At 39.4% G+C, this 21,399-nt stretch overlaps 1 protein-coding gene across 1 annotated transcript in view; it reads left to right on the top strand.

The window, feature by feature from the left end:
- dock1 (dedicator of cytokinesis 1) overlaps positions 1-21,399 on the top strand; it is a 443,854-nt gene that overhangs the window by 379,590 nt on the left and 42,865 nt on the right. The window contains exons 43-46 of the mRNA XM_055646705.1: positions 3,939-4,023; positions 8,311-8,397; positions 15,800-15,976; positions 18,002-18,085. Of these exons, the coding sequence (XP_055502680.1) occupies positions 3,939-4,023; positions 8,311-8,397; positions 15,800-15,976; positions 18,002-18,085 (433 nt within the window). The remainder of the gene's footprint in view (positions 1-3,938; positions 4,024-8,310; positions 8,398-15,799; positions 15,977-18,001; positions 18,086-21,399) is intronic.

Raw genomic sequence — 21,399 nt, 5'->3', positions numbered from 1 at the left:
ATCATTGATCTGAATCCTTGAAACCTGTTTATATCATTACATCAACAAATTGCTTAACATACCATCTACATTCACATCCAAATCAGTAATATAAGTAACAAACTACAGTGGACTCAGCATAGCTCACTGTGGCACACAAAGGCCTCTAATCTGATAAACAACCCTCTACTACCACCGTTTCCTACCTTCAAGCCAGTTTTGTATCTAATGGGGTAGCTTACCCTGAACCCAGGGATCAAGAAATCATGACTCGCACAATGCTTCCTGGCTTATCCAGGTGAGCATAGGAACAATGTAGCAGGTGCATGATGGCCAGCTATAACACCAACCTGCTCCATTGTTCCTATGCTCACTTGGATAAGCCAGAAACATTGTGAGAGTCGTGTTTTTTTACTTCTCGAGTGCTTTTAACATCATCCGGCCTGCACTGCTAGGGAGCAAACTGCAAAGATGCAGGTGGATGCTCCATTGGTGCCCTGGATCACCAACTACCTGACTGGACGACCACAATATGTCAGGCTACAGAACTGTGTCTCGGACATGGTAGTGAGCAACATAGGGGCCCCTCAGGTGACGGTCCTCTCTCCCTTCCTGTTCACCATCTACATCTCGGACTTCAGATATAACTCGGACTCCTGCCACCTGCAGAAGCTTTCAGATGACTGCAATTGTAGGCTGCATCAGTGAGGGGAGGGAAGCTGAATACAGATGTGTAGTCATCGACAAGACAAAGGAATTATTGGAGGGAAGCTGAATACAGATGTGTAGTCATCGACAAGACAAAGGAATTAACGGTGGACTTTAGAAGAAGAGGAACACCCCTATCCCCTGTCTCCATCAATGGTGTGGATGTGCAGTTTACCAGGGAGTACAAATACCTTGGAGTGTACCTGGACAGTAAATGACAGGTCCAGGAAAGCTGAGGCCCTGTACAAGAAAGGACAGAGCTGGCTGTACTTTTTGAGAAGGGGCCACTCCTTCAATGTCTGCAGTACGATGCTGCAGATGTGCTACCAACCGGTGGTAGCCAGTGACATCTTCTTCACTGCCGTGTGCGGCAGGGCGAAGACCGCAGACGCCAATAGGATTAACAAACTCATCAGGAAGGCTGGCTCTGTCCTGGGGGCAGATTCATGGGAGGTGGTCGTGGAGGGGAGGATGCTCCTCAAACTGTGGAGCATCCTGGACAATACAGCTCACCCCCTCCATGATACACTGGTCAACCTGAAGAGTACCTTCAGCAACAGACTGGTTCCACCAAGTGGCAGCACAGAACGCCACAGGAGATCCTTCTTGCCTGTGGTTATCAAACTGTACAACTCCTCCCCTTCTGTCGTGGGGTAGACTGAGTGACTCCCCTTCCCCAACACCCCCTCCCGCTCCCCAATCTTTGCACATCCCCAATCCTTTCCACCATGTCACTATAATTTCATGTTTCATGTATTTAGTGTTTTTATGTTGGCAGATCAATTTCTCTCCTGGGATAAATAAAGTTCTATCGAATCCCACATTTTCTCATCACATTCCAGACCAGCCTACCATATGTACCCTGCTAAAGGCAATACAGATAATGTCTACCACACCACCCTCATGAATTATGAATTTTGTTGGTCATCTCCACAACTTTCATTGGAGAGACAAAAGTTACCATGCACAAAGCCATGCTGGTTATCTCTAATCAGTCCTTGTCTTTCCCAATGCACGTACATCCTGACTGCCAGAATTCCCTCCAATAACTTACCACTAATGTAAGGCTCACCAGTCTGTAGTTCATAGGCTTTTTCTTTCAGCCTTCCTTAAATAGAGGCACAACATTAGCTGTCCTCCAGTCTTCCAGTACCTCAGCCATGACTATTGATACAAATATCTCTGCCAGTGGCCTTGCAATTTCTTCCTTAGCTTTATGAGATCCTGGGGATATATCTATTGTAATTTAGTTTAAGACTTCCAGCACCTCCTCTTCTGTTACATGGACTCTCTTCAATGATCTTCACGGATGTCTCAAATGATGAAATCCAATTGAAAAACAAAGACCTTCTGTCTTGAACAAGGGTTATGAGCAACATTGGTGACGTGTGGGATGAGCTAAAATGGTCATAAGTGATAGGACATAAGTGAAAGGTCATAAGCGATTCGGCCCATCAAGTCTACTCTGCCATTCAAATCAAGGTTGATCTGAGGTTTCCCTCTCAACCCCAATATCCTGCCTCCTCCCTCTATCCCCTAACACTATATATTTGATTTATATGTAAATATGTTTAAAACCTGTGTACTCTGATGAACTGACTTTGGTAAAGATTCTCCCTTGCATGCTTGTATTGATTAATTAAAGAGCTGCTATATCTGTACTCCCAGGTGAAGGGTGGTGATGGAACCACAACAATGTCATTAAGGCACCAGAAAAATCAATAGTCTTCATGAAACTTAACATGCTGGTGGTGCTTCGCTTCACTTGTCCTCTCTGTCCCTCCTGTCCTTTGTCTCCTCTTTCCTGTATTTGTCCTTTTCTTCCTTGGGAGACCAGTCTCTAAAACACATTTCTGATGTGGGATTGCCAGTAGGCAGTTTTAAAGATTTAGCTTTATTTTTCTGCCTCGGTGTGCAATGAAAGGGCAGCCATTAATAAGGACAGTCATGCAAATACACTCCTTTGAGTCCTGAGAAACCATTTCACTTATCTCTTGAATGTATTTTCTGCTCGTTCCCAGTCAGATAATTAGAATAACAGATCAATGGGATCCTATCTTATCTGGCCCAATTTATAATCAAAGGTCTAAGCTAATTGAGGATGTTCTTTAAAAACTGCCTCACTGTGAACAGGTATTATTCTGCTAATGTTGTTCATTGTGCTGTGTTTCAAAACTATTGAAATTAAGACTCGGCTGTATAGGAGAAATATAGATATAATTTGTAAAATTGCCTCCAATTATTTCTTGCATTGTGCTAAAAACTGTCCTCTCCACTGAAGACTCCTTAGAGAATCTTCAATTGACACAAATCACCTCCTCTGCCCTTTCCTTTCTTTTGGACCGAGTGTCAAATTATGTTAAATATACTTTATTTTCTTGGACTGAGTCTTTGAATGCCCTGTAATTTCTCATCTGGGACCCGTGACATGTTCTTGAAGAGGAATAATTTGCAATATTATAGGGAAAGTGGTGGGGTGTATGACTATTTTGGAAAGCTCCATAAGTTCATAAATAATTCGTGGATCTGTTATAACATTATTGTTTGCTATTGAAAAGCTGAACTATGGAGACATGTTGGGAATCAGCAAAAACTAATGGGTCCAACTGGTGAATGTTCAAGCGAGTCATACATTTATGGTTGGATGGCAATTGCTGTTACCATCGGGAAAATGCCTGAAACTAAATTCTAAATTATGATCCATGCATTTCTAAGATTTGATTGGAACATTTGATGTTGATGTTCCACATTGAGGCGGTGGCTCTTCTGGTTGTATAAAATGAAGCATCTGTCATTGTCAGATCCCAAGAAACTAAAATGATTACCTAAGAGTTTGTGAGTAGGTATCATGGGTGATGTGAAAGCTGTAATTTCTTCTGTAGGTTTCAATTACATTCTCTGTTGTTTTGCGTTGCACATCTTACCGTATTTTTGCAATTTGCACAAAAAGGAATAATTGTTTGCCAGTTTTACCTGCATATCAACATCAGTGTATACAATATAATGTATAACGTTGCTTATTTCCTTCGCTCCATAGATGCTGCCTCACCCACTGAGTTTCTCCAGCATTTTTGTCTATACAATGTTAAATATATTTCACAGAAAATATTATGTACTTATAACGTACTTCCAATATACCAATCATGGGAGTACTCAAAATTTGTCAAATAATTTGACAGGTTCAACTTTGTCTGTGTTATTTTGGTTCATGTACATGTTTTAGTACTATGTTTTGTGATTTTGTTTTTCAGTTTTTACACTGTTAATGAAGTGCAACGATTCCAGTATTCAAGACCAGTCAGGAAAGGAGAGAAAGATCCAGACAATGAATTTTCTGTAATGTATTATGGTTTTTAATTGGACCCTTTCTTGATAATAATTGCATTTGCCATCAATTTCTTATCCAGCTGTGGTGTGTACAGGATAAAAATCATTTCCTAAATTTGTTTCCTCTTAATTGGTAAAATAATTTAGTGAACTCTCATCTAATGTTCGCGTTAATGAAAGGAAAGTACATTTGTGTGAATAGGGTTGGTAAAGACGTGTAGTCTATTCAACTGGTACCAGAAATGAAAAGTAAAACATGCTACTTTCTAAGCCTACAATTTATTTTACTGTCTTCTTTTAAAAGAGTTGAAGCCAATACCTGTCTTGCTTTTAATGAATTTGCATTCCACTTATTGATTTGGAGTTAATTTTGTCTCTACTTTTCAAAATCATGAATCTGATAAAGCTTTTATGTACAATGTAAACAATAATAGCCTTAGCACTAATCCCCAGGATATTGCACTAATTGCTATTCTTTGCTACCAACCACTTTCCATTCTAATGCAGCTTCATTACCAAATGCGTCTTCTGATTTAATTAAATTCTGGCCTCATCTGGTTGCTTTCATAGAATGTAAAATAGTAAAGCACAGGAACAGGCCCTTCGGTCCACACTGTCCGTGCAGAACATGATGCCAAGTTAAACTAATCTCTGCCTGAAAGTGATCCATATTCCTCCATCCCCTGCATATCCATGTGCCTATGAAAAAGCCTCTTCAATGCTCCTATCGCCACGTCTGGTAGTACTCCACCACCACCTCTGGTAGTACATTCCAGGCACCATTCAGTGTCTGCGTAAAATACTTGCCCCACAATTCTTAAACGTTGCCCCTCTTAACTGAAACTTGTCCTCCAGTATTTGATATTTCCACCCAGAAAAAAAAGGTTTTGACTGTTTACCCTATCTATGCTTCTCATTATTTTAATATACTTCTATCAGGTCTCCCCTCAACCTCCAACGTTCCAGAAAAAAACAATCGAAGTTTGTCCAACCTGTCCATATGGATAATGCCCTCTAAAACAGACACATTCTGGTAAACCTCTTCTGCAGCCTTTCCAAAGCCTCCACATCATTCCTGTAATGGTGACTAAAACCACACACAATACTCCAAATGCAGCATAACCAATGTACTTTAATATGCAATATGACATCCTGAATCTTGTACTCAATGCCCCGACTGATGAAGGCAAGCACAGCATTATTTACCACTCTATCTACTTGTGTTGCCACTTTGAGGGAGCTGTGGACTTGGACCATAAGATTCCTCTGTACATCAATGCTATTAAGGGTCTTGCCATGAACCATATAACTTCCCCTTGCATTTGACCTCCCAAAGGGCAGCGCCTCACACCTGCTTGGATTAAACCCCATCTGCAATTTCTCTGCCCATTTCTGTATGATCTGTACCATACTGTATACGTTGACAGCCTCTCAATCTGCAACTCCACCAATTTGTTATCTTCTGCAAATTTACTAAACAACCCATTTATGTCCATCGTATATATGTCCCAACTCCTTTGGGAATAACCCCCTTCCACCACAACCCTGTCTTTTCATGAGTAAATCAGTTCTGAATCCAAATGACCCAGGTCACCGTGCGGCACAGTGGTGCAGCTGCTACCTCACAACACCAGACTGGGCCCTGACCTTGGGCGCTGCCTGTGTGGAGTTTGCATGTTCTCCCTGTGACCACGGGAGCTTTCTCCGGGTGCTGCAGTTTCCTCCCACACCCTAGACATAGGTCACTGAACATCTGTAAAATTGCCCCGAATAAGTGGATGAGAAAATGAGACATCAGGACTACTGTGAACAGGTGATCGATGGTCAGCGTGGACTCGATGAGCTGAAGGGCCAGTTTGCATGTTGTATATCTCATGCATGTTAATCTTCTCTATCAGCCTAACACAAAGAACTTTATCAAATGAATACTAAGATCCATGTACACAACATCCGCTGTCTTATCGCATTGATCACCTTTGTTATCTCCTCAAAAAAGTTTGTAAGACATGATTTGCCACTTAAAAAGCCATACTAACTTTCCCTAATTAGCCCATTCTTTCCCAAATGTGAGTAAATACTATCCAAAAGCATCCACTCCAAAAACTTCCCTGCCACTGATGTGAAACTCACCAGCTTATAATTTCCTGGATTGTCTTTACTTCCCTTCTTAAATATTGGAACAATATTCTCAGTCCTCCGGCACCTTACCTCTGGCTAGAGAAGATAAAAAGATCTTCATCAATCCCCAGGCAATTTCCCTCTCCAAGTTGCCCAAGTTGCCTCTCATTATAACTTGGGATACATCCTGTCAAGCCTGTGAATTTATCCACCTTAATGGTCTTCGAGATCCCCAAAACTGTCACCTTCTTGATCTCAAACTGCCTTAGCATACTAGTACTTTCACACACTGATCTCACTGTCCTCCTTATGCTGCTCCAGAATATAGATACAAAGTACTTGTTTAGTACCTCACTCACATCATCTAACTTCAAGCATAAATTCCTTCTTTTATCCTTGAATTCCCTGCTTTATCCTTGGTTTCCCCTCTTTATCCTTGAATTCACACCTTTATCCTTGGTTTTATCCTTTCTGTACTCAATATGAAGAACTTTTTTTTAAATAGCAGAGAAAATATTAAATAGAGAAGGCAAAATGTATGTAATCAAAAAAGGAGCACTGCAGCTGTAGAAAATCTTTACTTAATAACAATGTAACTATACCAAGGAATGGTAATTTTCTAATTTTGTTTTCAGTATTAGCATGTATTCCTCAGCTGAAAAAGGAATGTGTTACTATTATTGTTGTTTGATGAATTTCATTCTGATTTACGGTTCTTCAGAACTTATTCATTTTCCGTGAAGTCTCATTTAATTTTCCATACTACTGTAAGTTAGCAGTGTAGAACTTTAGAAGATTGTTAAGAACACATATGTCTATGGCATAGCCCGTAGTCCAATAAATGTTTACAAGACCGGCAGATTTGTCTGCAGATTTGGGGCTGCAGGCATCTTCTGCCTGTAGGAACTCAGATCATGGCAATATCTGAATGGTTGAGTAAAACATGCTGCTTTAATTACCTGTGGCTTACAGGGTCTTGGTGAGACCACACCTGGAGTATTGCGTGCAGTTTTGGTCTCCAAATCTGAGGAAGGACATTATTGCCATAGAGGGAGTGCAGAGAAGGTTCACCAGACTGATTCCTGGGATGTCAGGACTGTCTTATGAAGAAAGACTGGATAGACTTGGTTTATACTCTCTAGAATTTAGGAGATTGAGAGGGGATCTTATAGAAACTTACAAAATTCTTAAGGTGTTGGACAGGCTAGATGCACGAAGATTGTTCCCGATGTTGGGGAAGTCCAGGACAAGGGGTCACAGCTTAAGGATAAGGGGGAAATCCTTTAAAACCGAGATGAGGAGAACTTTTTTCACACAGAGAGTGGTGAATCTCTGGAACTCTCTGCCACAGAGGGTAGTTGAGGCCAGTTCATTGGCTATATTTAAGAGGGAGTTAGATGTGGCCCTTGTGGCCAAGGGGATCAGAGGGTATGGAGAGAAGGCAGGTACGGGATACTGAGTTGGATGATCAGCCATGATCATATTAAATGGCGGTGCAGGCTCGAAGGGCCGAATGGCCTACTCCTGCACCTAATTTCTATGTTTCTATGTTTAGGTTGCTCATTGTTTTTATTTAATTATATTACCGGACCGCTGCATTTATGACGTGAGCTGTTCAGATTACGAACTGTTCTCGAGAACGGAACTTTGTTGCAACCCGGGGAAGACCTGTCAGAAATTATGAAATGAATGGCAAAATTTGTTGTTTACTGCAGTATTTAACGCAAGTATAACGCAAGCTTCGCCTATCCTAGATGCATTTTTAAATCAACTTAACATCTATTAGTTTTCTAGTTATATTTGTTTATTTAAGTGTTCCGTAGTCTAGAAAATTTGTACAGTTCAGCCCAGATTTTTACGCAAATCATTGGCAATATCGTGTTTGTTAAAAAAGGCTTTACAGTCGTTTGCACGCATATCAATGGTGGTGGTTTGCAAATAGTAAAACTTGCTACCATTGTAAATCCTGACAACCATGACACTAAAGAAACTAATACAGCAAGTACATTTTTTTGAGTTTATGAATAATGATTAACAAGAGTCAAGTATATTTTTAAATTGTGCTGTTGTTTAGTGCAGTTTGGCATAGAATAGATTTAAATGTAGAAGTCGACGAGTGAGTCTCAGAAGATTTGTTTTTCCAGAGCATGGGCTAATTGCTTGAAATTGTTTCCATAGAATATGTGGATTGAAAGGACCACTTATGTGACAGCATATAAATTACCTGGCATTCTGCGATGGTTTGAAGTGAAATCTGACTCAATGGTAAGCATGATTGATAATATCCATAATCAATTATCTTCCAAATTGAACCTGCAGATAAAATGAATATAATTGTTCTCTACAACCTTTATAGACAGTTTGGTCAACAGATATATATGAGTATGACGCATGCAAAATCATGTTGTTTAACATCTTGTTTAAGATTGCTCAGGACACAACTGTATTACAATGATTAGTAATTTATTTTGAATGGATATTATTACCTAAAACTGACAGAGCTGATTGCTAATTTAATTGAATTTATTTTGCCGGTTTTTTTGGACTTGTCTGTTAAATTAGACTATTAAAAAAGTCTGTGTACTCATTTTGCAGTGATAATTCCAGAGTTTCTGCAGTTTTAAGATTGCTTTCTGTTTTTTACATCAAATTTAAATTTAAACAATCTAAATTAATTGTCATGCATGGTATTGAACCAATTGTATATGGATTAATTGTAACAAAAGGTTAATATAACAAAAGAGTTTAATTCAATTGAAAACAATCATTAAAGGTTAAGGAAATAACATTCAAAGTGTTGTTTTCACCTCAATGGGGGCAGCATGAACAAAATATGTCCAGCATATCAACCTGAGGCCTTAGTGATGCTAAAAGTGTTCCAAAGAAACCTAAGGGCCTGTCCCACTTGGGCGTCATTTGCACATAATTTACACAACGTCATTTATGCATCACGATGCATGACGCGCGTATCATGCCGCGCACGTGATGCGCGTGTGGTACGCATTATGCGCGCATGGTGCGTGGTGACGTTGGCAGTGTCGCGAGCGATGCCCTAGGATTTTGGGATGTACAAAATCTTCATGTGCTATCTGCGTGACGCCAAATGACGCCCAAGTGGGACAGGCCCTTTAGGCTGCAATGAACGTCAATCAAGCTGCTGACCCCAGATAACACCAAGGAACTAAAAAGAGATTACACAGCTTAGAGAGCTGCAAAGCCCCTCTTTGACTCCCTGATGCATTGGTGGGAGAACATTGAGAGTCTTCATGCTAAAAGGTGTGTAGAAAGCAAGACTGAACTAGTGGAAATTGCATCAACACCAGGCAAATTAGTAGAATCTTCTCCTTACATAATATAGGGTGTTATATGTGAGGAAGGAATGCTAAGAACTGAAGGGAGAGCAAGCTTTGCTTATCGCCTTTGTTTTGTCCAAGATTATCCTCGGATCCAGTATCCGCTCTGTGGAGCAAGATGAGAAATGCTTGTGCTTCTTTTTTAAAGGGTTTACACGGGGAGCTGGCTCCATGATCCATAGGCTTACAAAAGATGGTTCAGTAGCAACTATCCATCTGAATAACAGAAAGGCCCCAGACAGCACAATATCCCACGACTGAGTGTCCTCTCTCATGAAGGCGCAAGAGGTTCTAGGCCAGCCACAGACCATGGAGGAGTTGCCAGGCTCTATCCATGTCTCGAAACGAACAGAACACCTGATAACAACAGCTTACTGGCTAGATTTTTTGAGGATCTGTAGGCCTGGATGCGTATCACTATCCTTCCTGTTGGCAGAATGTCAGAATACATGACGCAAGGTATCATCGCCATCATCGACAATCCGAAGGGGGGTTAGTATAGACAATGGGAAGTGGCAATCCTGTTTAAGATCGCTGGCAATTGGATCAAGTCTGTTCTGGGACTGTGGTGCTGTGGAAGACCATTAACGGTGAAAACTGACTTTAGTCTACCCAGAATATTTGGTCTTCCAGTTTAATAAATGGATTGAAGTTCCTCGGTGCCACCGAGCATGTTCTAGACTGCAGGAATTAATGCAAAAGGATGCACTAAAGCTCAGAGACAGAGACTTGACAGAGTGGTCTTGGAGAGATTGTTTTCTCTTGTGAGAAAATCTGGAACTAATAATCACTATATGAAAATAAATGGTGACTGATTTAAGACAGATGAGGCATATGGAAGGAACTGGTGGATGTATGGAACAAGCTGCCAGAGGAGGTAGTTGAGGCAGGGAACATTTAAGAAACAGTTAGACGGGTACATGGATAGGACAGGTTTGAAGGGATATGGACCAAATGCTGGCAGGTGGGACCAGTATAGCCGGGATATGTTGGCAGGTATGGGCAAGTTGGGCTGAAGGGTCGGTTTCCACACTGTATCACTCTGTCAAATAATTGAATGGCAGAGCAGACTTAAAAGGCTGTGGCCAACTCTTGCTCCTAGCCCATGTGTCTATTCGTATGTTCATAAGGTTATAATGGAGATAAGGCTTCCACAATAGAGATATGAGAATGGCTGAACAGACTGGTAGCTGTAGTAATGGAGCAAATGGACGTAAAAGACATTTGAAACAAAAATGGAGCTGAGATGATTGATCTTTGGATTATTGATACTTGTAGTTATTGAAATGCTCTTCTTCATGTTCATGGTTTACACAAGATCAATATGGGATGTATTTAGGATGTATTTATATATAGGCTAGAGTACCTCCGTGGACCAGGCAGCATCCCTGGGGAACATGGATAAGTGACGTTTCAGGTCAGGACACTTCATCAAACCCCAAATGTCGCCCATCCGTTCTCCACAGATGCTGCCTGATCCACTGAGGTACTTCAGCAGTTGGTGTGTTTTTTTGTTAACCAGCATCTGCAGCTCACTGTGTCTCCAAGCTAAAGAACAAGTTGAGATCACTTTCTAATCACAAATTAATATTTAGCATTATAATGGTCTGCTAACTGAAATATTAGATATTAAAGTGTAGTTGAATATTTTTTTTTGTTTCTGTGGGATCCATTTTTGTGAACGATTTCTTTGAGATGGATTAATAAAATTCATTAATTTGCAACTATGATTAATCAGTTCATTGTCTTACCCTGTTTAAATCCATTGGTCAAAAGCTTTTTTGGAGAACCTTGTTGATGCCACAAAAATATTCTTATATGTAATTGGAAAAATAATGAAAGGATAGGAACTTATTAAGGAGGGGTTAACATTTTCTTTTGAGTTATAATATAATGGAGTTCAATCTCAGATATAGCAATATTTTACTTTAGCATCTAAACAGTTTGTACCTGTGAATCCTGTCTGATGTTGACAGCTCAGAGTGAAAATAGGAATGCCAACTGCACAGTGGTAAAATGTCAGTAACCATTAATAGTACTGTATGTGTGAATGGATTTGACTAAGAATTATTTGTTTGCTTCCGGCCTTTTGTCCTCCCTCTCATTGATTTCATTTATTGAGTAGAAGGATCCCTCTCATATAATTTGTCTTTGGTTTTTTGCTTGTAGTTATAATAGAGATCATCTAATTATGAACTTAGGACAAGTCACCACATGAGACACTAAAACATATTTTTGAGCAGAACAGCATAGATAAATGGATAGACTTTTTTGTTAGAAAAAAGGTTAAATTAACTAAACAATATGTGACGATAACATTTTTGACATCATTTTTCAGTTGACTCATTTGCAAGAGGCTAATATTATGTTATACTTTCCTATCTTGTCAGCCATCTGTAAACACTTCAAGCTAGTTTTGCAAATGCAATATGTGACTTGCTATCGTCAGTTTCTCAGTAACATTTAAAATTGGTATGTGAGAATCTCACCATCTGTCTAACCATGACCAATAACTTCACGCCCAAATCTTTAATTATTGTGCTTACCCCAGACTCTTCATGATAGTGCTCTACTATATACAACTCTCAAATGTTACAAATATTAGCATCGTTCAGCATATCTTTGATATTGTATTAAAAAAAATTGCTATGAGATTGGCCGCTTGAATGAAATAAAATCTTACGCTTGGTACTCATTTCAATTCATAATTTGAGCAGAACAGCATAGATAAATGGATAGACTTTTTTGTTAGAAAAAAGGTTAAATTAACTAAACAATATGTGAGGATAACATTTTTGACATCATTTTTCAGTTGACTCATTTGCAGGAGGCTAATATTATGTTATACTTTCCTATCTTGTCAGCCATCTGTAAACACTTCAAGCTAGTTTTGCAAATGCAATATGTGACTTGCTATCGTCAGTTTCTCAGTAACATTTAAAATTGGCATGTGAGAATCTCACCATCTGTCTAACCATGACCAATAACTTCACGCCCAAATCTCTAATTATTGTGCTTACCCCAGACTCTTCATGATAGTGCTCTACTATATACAACTCTCAAATGTTACAAATATTAGCATCGTTCAGCAATATCTTTGATATTGTTATTGGATTTTAAGAAAGTACAGATATCTTGTATTGGCCTTTACAATAAAGGATATGAATGAAATAAAATTTAAAAATACCAGCTTGGTAATGAAACCAGCTAGATTCAGTATTTTTTTTTTTAAATGGTGATGAATCAGCAGGTGAGTCTGAAAATAGGTAAATCTTGTATTTAAGGGAATCCGAATGTTAAATATATAGATGTCCGAACATTAGAATAGAAATTAGTAATAACAGTGGGAATTGAATGCTTGGAATTACTGACAATTTATTGGCTTTGTTCATGATTGAATAGAAGACAGTAGAAATATACGTCTGCTTACAAATATATAGAAATATTGGCAGACTGTGACGTGGTGTTATCCAAGGTCTTAACTACACTTTCATTATATTTTAAAATGACCAAGGAATATTGGGAACTCTATACAGATAGTTCCGCTATAGCGCATTTCCATAAAACTAATTGGATATAATATGATTGACGAATCAGGAAACACTCTTTGTATTGCACGGGCTGAATTGGTTATAACACAATATTAATTGGGAACTAGAGAACTACTGAAAAGTAACTTTGGAAATTGACAAGCATGATAATAAAGCTACCTTGATATAAAAAAAAGCCAACAAGGGAAAAGAAACATACATTTAACCTCCCTGCAGTATTCAAGTACCATTGTCTCTTAAGAACACAGTCTGTCTTTTTCACCAAAGACGGCCATTGAAATTGACAAGAAATCACCTTTGACACGTATGCAATACTTATACAATGTAACTGACACCCATCAGTATTTTTAGTTTGCAATAACAAAAATACATTTATTTTTGAAAATTCTGTCTGAAGCTCTCTAACAGTTTCACTTTTCACTTTTTCCCCATTGACGCAATTGTTTTTATTACAGTATTTCTATAGCACAAGATTTCTCATGAATGCAACTATCATGTTATAGGAGAACTACCTGTATCGTGATTTGTTGATTGTTAGGTGCCAAACTAAATAGTACAGGTGGGAGCAATAAGTTTCAATAGGAACAAAAAATGAGAAAATGGTGTTCAATGTAGAAAGGTTATGTCCACTTTGACCCTGAATAGAAATAACGGTGTTTTCTCAACAGCGAGTAACTAGAGATTAGTTGCATGGAAAGATTGAAATTTCAAGTTCAGTAATCACTCGGCTCAAAGATATATTCCCTTTACTTCAAGAGGGCCAGAATCTTGTTCTGCAGGATGCTGCACTAGTGTGCTACTGGACTGGTGTGGACAGCAGCAATTCATTCTGAGTAGGCTGGTGATGGTGTCTTGCAGAGACTTTTCACTGTAACTCGGGAGGTATTGATGCGGAATGTATGGGAGCTACCCCCAATGTTTAGCTATTGGTTAACAAGGTATAACAACACCACCTTCCTTTTATGTAGCAAAGTATAGAAGGAAATTCACTTGCATTTTCATGTCGAAGATGAATATCACACATTGTAGAGATGACAAAAATTTGGACAAAAGTGTACATTTTAAGAAGTATTTTAAAGAAGGAAAGAAAAGAGGTGAAAAGGTTTAGGGAAGAAATTCCAGAGTTTAAATCTGTGTGGAAAGCAGATTAATTATATTTGGAAATGAACAAAATGCTAGATTTAGAGGGCTGCACGTATCTTAGAGAGTTGCTCGGCTGAAAAATATTAAGGGAAAGGGAGGTCATGGAAGGTATTCAAAAGCAAAAACGATAATTAAAAAAAACAAAGTGTTTATTAAGATCATTTAGATCAGTAAGCAGACAGACAGATTGGTACAGGTTAGGGCATGTCCAGCAGTGATTTTGATCATATAGTGTTCATAGAGAGTCCAGCTAAAATAGTGCATTGAAAATATCACATTTGGAATTGCTAAAAGCATGGATGAGAACTTCAGAAGGATTTGGGTGTTATTACAAAGGTTGACTTGATTAGTCAATGAGACAGCGCAGCCATGAGGTCCAAAACGCAAATGGGCATCATAAATTACACCAAGGTTGCATAGAGAGTTTTGGAGAGTTGCCTTGGAGAGAAAATGGACTTGGTAACTGAATAATAGTTTCTGATAGAAATCAAAGATGCTACATTTACCTTTGCAATACTTAATTATGTGTCCTATTCGGAAGCCTTGGACTTTCAGTGAAGGGTTCTGCACTTTTTCAAACTCTTACTGCCTTCAACATCACTCACAAGCCCACAAAGTTTCTGTGAGAAGTATAAATATGGTATTATTATTCATTCAGTACGCACTGGAATATTTAATGATGTGATTATGGTGAAGAATTAGAGATTTGTATGATGCATCTTAACAGTTGCAACCTGATTGTGGAGTTGAATAACCCTAAGATCCAAAAACCTAGATTATCCATGGCATGACTTTCATTGGTTCAAGGAACAATATTGTAACATTGCTTCAAGCAAACTAAGTCATTTTAATGTGCTTAATGTTATGTAACTCACTTGATTATACCTTCAGGCACAAATCTTAGCTTGGTAACTTCTAAGAGAAAATTATTTTGAGGAAAATAACCCTCTGGAACTGACATAGTTTGAAACTGTTGTATCTCATTACATTACAGAACATTTCTGGCATTTGTTTGGAAGTCATTTGTATCCAGTTTGTAAATTGTAATCATGATAGAAGATAAAGACATGACCAAAAAATATCTTGCCTAAAGAAATCATAAATATTTAGAATGATCCTTATAGTACAATATGAGAATTTGTGGAGTCATAGAGCTCTCCGTCACAGAAGTAGGCCTTTTAGCCCAACTTGTTCATGTCAACCATGTTACATAACCAAGTTAATCCCACATCACATATCCCATGTATGTGGAAAATATTTGCCCCTCAGGTATCTTTTAATCTTCTCACTCTCAGCCTAAACTATGTCCACTAGTTTTTTTAACTCTCCTACCATGGGAAAAAGACTGCAGCAGTTTGCATTGTCTGAACCCCTCATAATTTTATGTACCTATAAAGTCACCCCTCAGCCTATTCAATCTCTCCTCATCAAACTCTCCAGACCCAATAACATCCTTTCAAATATTTGTTACACTCTTTCCTGTTCCTGACATCCTTTGTACGGCAGGACAACCAGCAGTACTTCAAATGTGGCCTTATGTCTCCATTTAGAACTTTTAAAGAAAATACTTATTTAAAGCAGAATATATTGGGTAGTGGTTATGTACTCTCTGTCTTGCAGATTGAGATAAGTCCTTTGGAGAATGCGATAGAAACAATGCAGTTAACGAATGAGAAGATTAATAACATGGTTCAACAGCACATGAACGATCCAAATTTACCTATTAATCCACTCTCCATGATGCTGAATGGAATTGTGGACCCTGCAGTAATGGGTGGTTTCACTAATTATGAAAAGGTTTGTTTAATACGTTTTCTGTGTTTATTTGTTTTCTTACCCAAATGCAGAGTTAACGTTTGTTACTTCTTAATCATCTTTGCTAGACCAATTAGAATCATATATTAGTCAGAATGTTGTTAATGAACCAAATACAGGTGCACAACCTTTTATCCGAAAGCCTTGGGACCAGACACTTGTCGGATTTCAGACATTTTCGGATTTCCGAATGGAAGATTTTTAGCGTAGATTAGGTAGGTAGCTTGAAAAGTCTGGAGCGGCTACCTCCTCCCCAGAGACCGGGGAATCATTGTAAATCATTGCATAAATGTTAGTCAGTTAGTTTGGAGGGATTTTATGTGGTGGTGGTGGTGGGGTGGGGGTGAAGGGGGAAACTTTAATTCTTAGTCCCCTACCTGGTCGGCGACTCCCAACATCGCGGAGCTGGGGGCTCCGGGCCGCAGGCGGCGCCGGTTGGAGCTCCGACCCAGGCAACCAAAGATCCTATAGCTATAGCTATATCTTTGCCGGCAACTCTACCCCTGGCTGCGAGGCGCTCCAAATCCAGCGCCGCCCGCGGCCGGACGCCCGCAGTCCCAGCTCCGCGAATGTTGGGAGTCGGCGGCCACAGCGCTCCGGAGCTTACTGCACGGCGACCCGGTAAGGCACTGCCCACTCCCCGCTGGTATCCCAGCACTGCGACGCCGCCGACTCCCAACATTCGCGGAGCTGGGGCTGCGGGCGTCCGGCCGCGGGCGGCGCTGGATTTGGAGCGCCTCGCAGCCAGGGGTAGAGTTGCCGGGGTCGGAGCTACAACCGGCGCCGCCCGCGGCCAGACGCCCGCAGCCCCAGCTGGGAGTTGGCGGCCACAGCGCTGCGGAGCTTACTGCACGGCGACCCGGTAAGGCATTGACCGCTCCCCGCCTCTCCGACCAGGTAGGGGACTAAGAATTAAAGTTTACCCCTTCACCCCCCTCACCTCACCCCCCCCTCCCCTCCCCCCTCCCCTCCCCCTTCACATAAAAGCCCTCCAAACTAACTGACTAACATTTAAGCAATGATTTACAGATGTTTAAGTGTCTCCCCGATCTCCGGGGAGGAGGCAGCCGCTACAGTAGTACAGACCTGGGTTGACCGTGGGTCGTTTCGGGTCAAATTTGGCACCAAACGCGAGCTTTGGTGTGTAGACGACATCCTGGAAAAAATGGCCGGTTTTCTGAGTTTTTCGGTTTCCGGAACTCCGGATAAAAGGTTGTGCACCTGTATGTTTTTATAACAATTTGGTGGTTTTGTAATTATCATGTCTTTTGAAAAATAAATTCAAGATTACCAACGTATTTAAATTCCACAACTGCTTTAGTGGAATTTGAACTCCAGCTTCTGGATTATTAGGCTGGTAATTTAACCACTTTGCCTTTCCTAAACTTTTTTTAAATTGGGGAAAACGGCGGGGGGGGGGGGGGGGTTAAACGTATTTTGTTCATGCACTATGAACATCACCAGCGTATCTATCCATAATTGTCCTTATTAACCATTCTGAGTTTAGAATCAGTTACACTTCTGGTTCTACAGTAGCTCACAGCCCAAACCAGTTGAGGACATTAGTAAATTGGGTGAGATTTTCATCAGATAATTTTTGTTACTAATATTATCTGGATTTAAATTGCACCAGCTGCAATAGGAGACTAGGCTTCCGTATACTTCATCAGTAATTCAACCTTAATACCACCACCACAAAATACCTATCAATAAAAAAAAAAATTCTGTTGTTTTAACCATGCATGCCATTTTAGAGCGGGTTTGGATAAATCAATTCTTAACCAAATCTGTGCTTATTCCTTTGTACCTAATTCTCTTTGAAAGTTAGTTCACGGGTGTTTACTTATGCTTGCAGTTATGCTAATACGTTTGATTCCCAATTCCCAACACATTCCCAATCATTATCGTATCATTTCCAGACATGCTGTCTCTATTGTGAAATATTGCTTAAAAATTGATTTTAGTTGCTTTTAATAAAATTGCTTGTTTGCTTCTTTTCAAAATTAGGCATTTTTCACTGAAAAATACATGCAGGAACACGTCGAGGACCATGAAAAGATTGAAAAGCTCAAAGACCTCATAGCCTGGCAGGTAAAACCTATTTAAGTGCTTGAGATGCTGAACACATTGAAGTGAATAAATGTGCTTCATCTGAAACAGAAAATAAGTTCAGCAATTATTCGGGTGAAAAGCAATCTGTCATTTCATCTGACAAAATGAATGTCACAAGATCACAAGTACCGATTGTGCCACAGAAATGACAGTAGATAACCTGCATGGAACCAAACAACATAGTGAATTTTTTTATGTCAATGTATATTTCCCCATATTGTATCTTGTCTTCATTAGATTAGATTCGTTTATTGTCATTCAGACCTTTCGGTCTGAACGAAATTTTGTTTCCCTGCAGTCATACATATAATTTAAAAAATAACAAAAACACACAATCAACACAAGTTTAACATCCACCACAGTGAGTTCACCAAACACCTCTTCACTGTGGTGGAAGGCAAAATCTTAAAGTCTCTGTGCCTCATTGACATCCTCAGTAAAATCCATGATAGGAATTCATAAAATTTTCCACCCAGGATTCTATATTTGTCAACATATTACATCGCTGCTGAAAGATGGAGGATTATTTCATGTATTATAAAAAACTATACATTTCAAAAGGTGTACAAGAGAAAATAACTAATTATTTTTATTCTAGATAGTATGTTGCTCATAAAGAAAGGAGAGCTATCATTTAGCTGTATTTCAGTGGTAAAGCAACTCTCAGGGATTTTTTAAAATCAGCTAATGCTTCATCAGTGACATGTAGGCAATTGAAGATGGGCCCATTTCCAAGAATAACAGAAGCTTACTTTACGGGTATCCATCTTTGAGGTTTACTGAGCCAGTTGTCTGCCTATATTGTCACTGTGCCCAAAGTATCTGGCTTCAACCAAAGCAAAATACATTCTCAGTTTTTTTTTTGCACTTTATTTCATTAGTATACCAGGTTACTAAATGCAAAAAAAATCTTTATTTGGGATTGTTTATGTACAGGGATATAACACCTGCTAATTATATCTTTGTGAGAAGTAAAAAAATATTATCTTAAACCGAGGTCTGACTGTTGAAAGAATTGATATATCAGTGAATTATGTGTACTCTTTGTTCTGTTTGTTAGATTATTGGTCTGAGTGAAATATATATCCATATGTTAGGGAGGTGATTAGTGGAGGTGATATTTTCTATGCTGGTAGAAGTAAAACAACATATTGTCATAGAATAGAAAATGCAAGCTTTTTGAATAATAAACCAATTGAGTGACAAGTGTGATTTGAATTCCTTAAGATATAGTATTTGACTTTTGTAAACTAAATTAAGTTTGTATTCACTGGAGTTTAGAAGTGATGAGTGGGGATCTTATAGAAACATTTAAAATTATAGAAGGACTGGACTAGCTAGATGAAGGGAAAATGTTCCCAATGTGGGGCGAGTCCAGAACCAGGGGCCACAGTCTTAGAATAAAGGGGAGGTCATTTAAGACCGAGGTGTGAAAAATCGTTTTCACCCAGAGAGTTGTGAATTTATGGAATTCCCTGCCACAGAGGGCAGTGGAGGCCAAGTCACTGGAAGGATTTAATAGAGAGTTAGATAGAGCTCTTGGGGCTAATGGAGTCCAGGGATATGGGGAGAAGGCAGGCATGGGTTATTGATAGCGAACGATCAGCCATGATCACAATGAATGGCGGTGCTGGCTCGAAGGGCCAAATGGCCTCCTCCTGCACCTATTTTCTATGTTTCTATGTTTCGATTTGTGTCAGCCTGAAGTAGGATTGTTACAACATTTTGAGATTTAAAAAAATCAAGCCTGTAATTTATCCCATCAGATAAAGCATAAAAATAACTTTAATTTGATACCTAATTCACTTTCATATCTTCAGTATTAAAAAAAGTTATGGTCAGTTACATACTCAGAAATTAGCATCTTGGTCCCTATTGCTTTTCCATTGACTTAACACAAAAGCTGTGATCGAGGACAGTCAAAAGCCCATAACTTTCTTAAAAATTAAAAGAACTGAATGACATTTTCAGTTAATATAGATTGAAGCATTCTGAAACAAATATGAAACATCTTACTTGGATGACCTGAAATTAAAGCATATAATTAGTTAGTTACCTAACTGTAGCTAGTTACAAAATTGACCGTTGTGACGGAAATAGTAATAATCATCCAGACTGCCTTGAAAATTCAAAAATGTGATTTTCTCAAGATCAGAACTTTAATATTATTGTATTATATGCTGTAAGTCCGTAACAGACATGTAAAGAAATCGCAATTTCTAGCAAAAGACCAAGTCTTTATGGAGAAGATCAGTTGCTAGCTGGTACATTGGCATATCATAATCAGTAGCATCATCATACTCCTCAGATTGCAACCAATAAGCAACTGTACACTTTGTTTTTCCTCAACTTTTCAATTTTGGCATTGTAAACTACAAGTTTTTGCTCTTCAAGCCATGCATGACATGCCTTTCTGCACACTTCTTTCCCATTACGAATGTCCTGTAGATCATCACATTTGGAGTAGTAATCTCTGCGAATGCTGTTTAAATCAGTCTCTTTCAATTTTTTTCTTAGTTTTTTCCTCTCATTCGTGTCCCGAGCATGCTCCTTGTCATTCTGTCGCTTGATGATTTCTGCTCTCAATTCCTTCTGTTTTTTCTTCCGTCTGTTCCTCTGCACTCTCCCCCATGTCACTGCCTTACAGAACACCTCATCCCTACGTTGCTCCTCGAGATTATCAAGGTAATTGACTGTTCTACTCTTGCAGGCCCGCATCCTACATGACAAATAACACATGGTGGCATTGGGAGATTTCTGTTTCGATGAGCTAAACATCCCCATTATCTCCTCCGCATCAATGTTTTGTGATCTTTCTGATGCAGTCTCCTCCTTCAGTTTCTTAGTTACAAGTTCAAAGTATTTACTATACTGTCTTTCCAACACAGTGATGACAGCTTAAAGACAGCTCCTCATCTTTGAACTGAACTGTGGATATACTGGTAGCTCCCGAAGTTTTGTCAACGTGGCATCAAGGTGCACCTCCTCACCGAAGAAATCTTCCCTTGCCAATATCATGTTCTCTGGATTTTCTGTGGCTTCCTTTAGAGCAGCAACCACCCCCTTTAACTACTTTGATGCCATCAACATGGTTGATCTGATTCTGGCTTGAAGTGTAGAAGCGCTTCATCCAAGGCCCAGTCAGATATTTGCTAAGTAAGCCCAATATCTGAAGTTCTACTTTTGCTTCAGCCTGGGAGAAGTCATGGAGGATGGCACTTCTCAACTCCCCATAGGATGTTCTGCTATTCAGCAGGGCAACAAAGTCGTCATAATGTTCTATGAGCTTGCCA

This window comes from Leucoraja erinacea, chromosome 15, assembly GCF_028641065.1.
Source record: "Leucoraja erinacea ecotype New England chromosome 15, Leri_hhj_1, whole genome shotgun sequence".
In the NCBI taxonomy this organism is placed as follows: domain Eukaryota; kingdom Metazoa; phylum Chordata; class Chondrichthyes; order Rajiformes; family Rajidae; genus Leucoraja; species Leucoraja erinaceus.
Note: the sequence above shows the minus strand (reverse complement) of the source record. Positions and strands in the feature narration are given on the sequence as shown.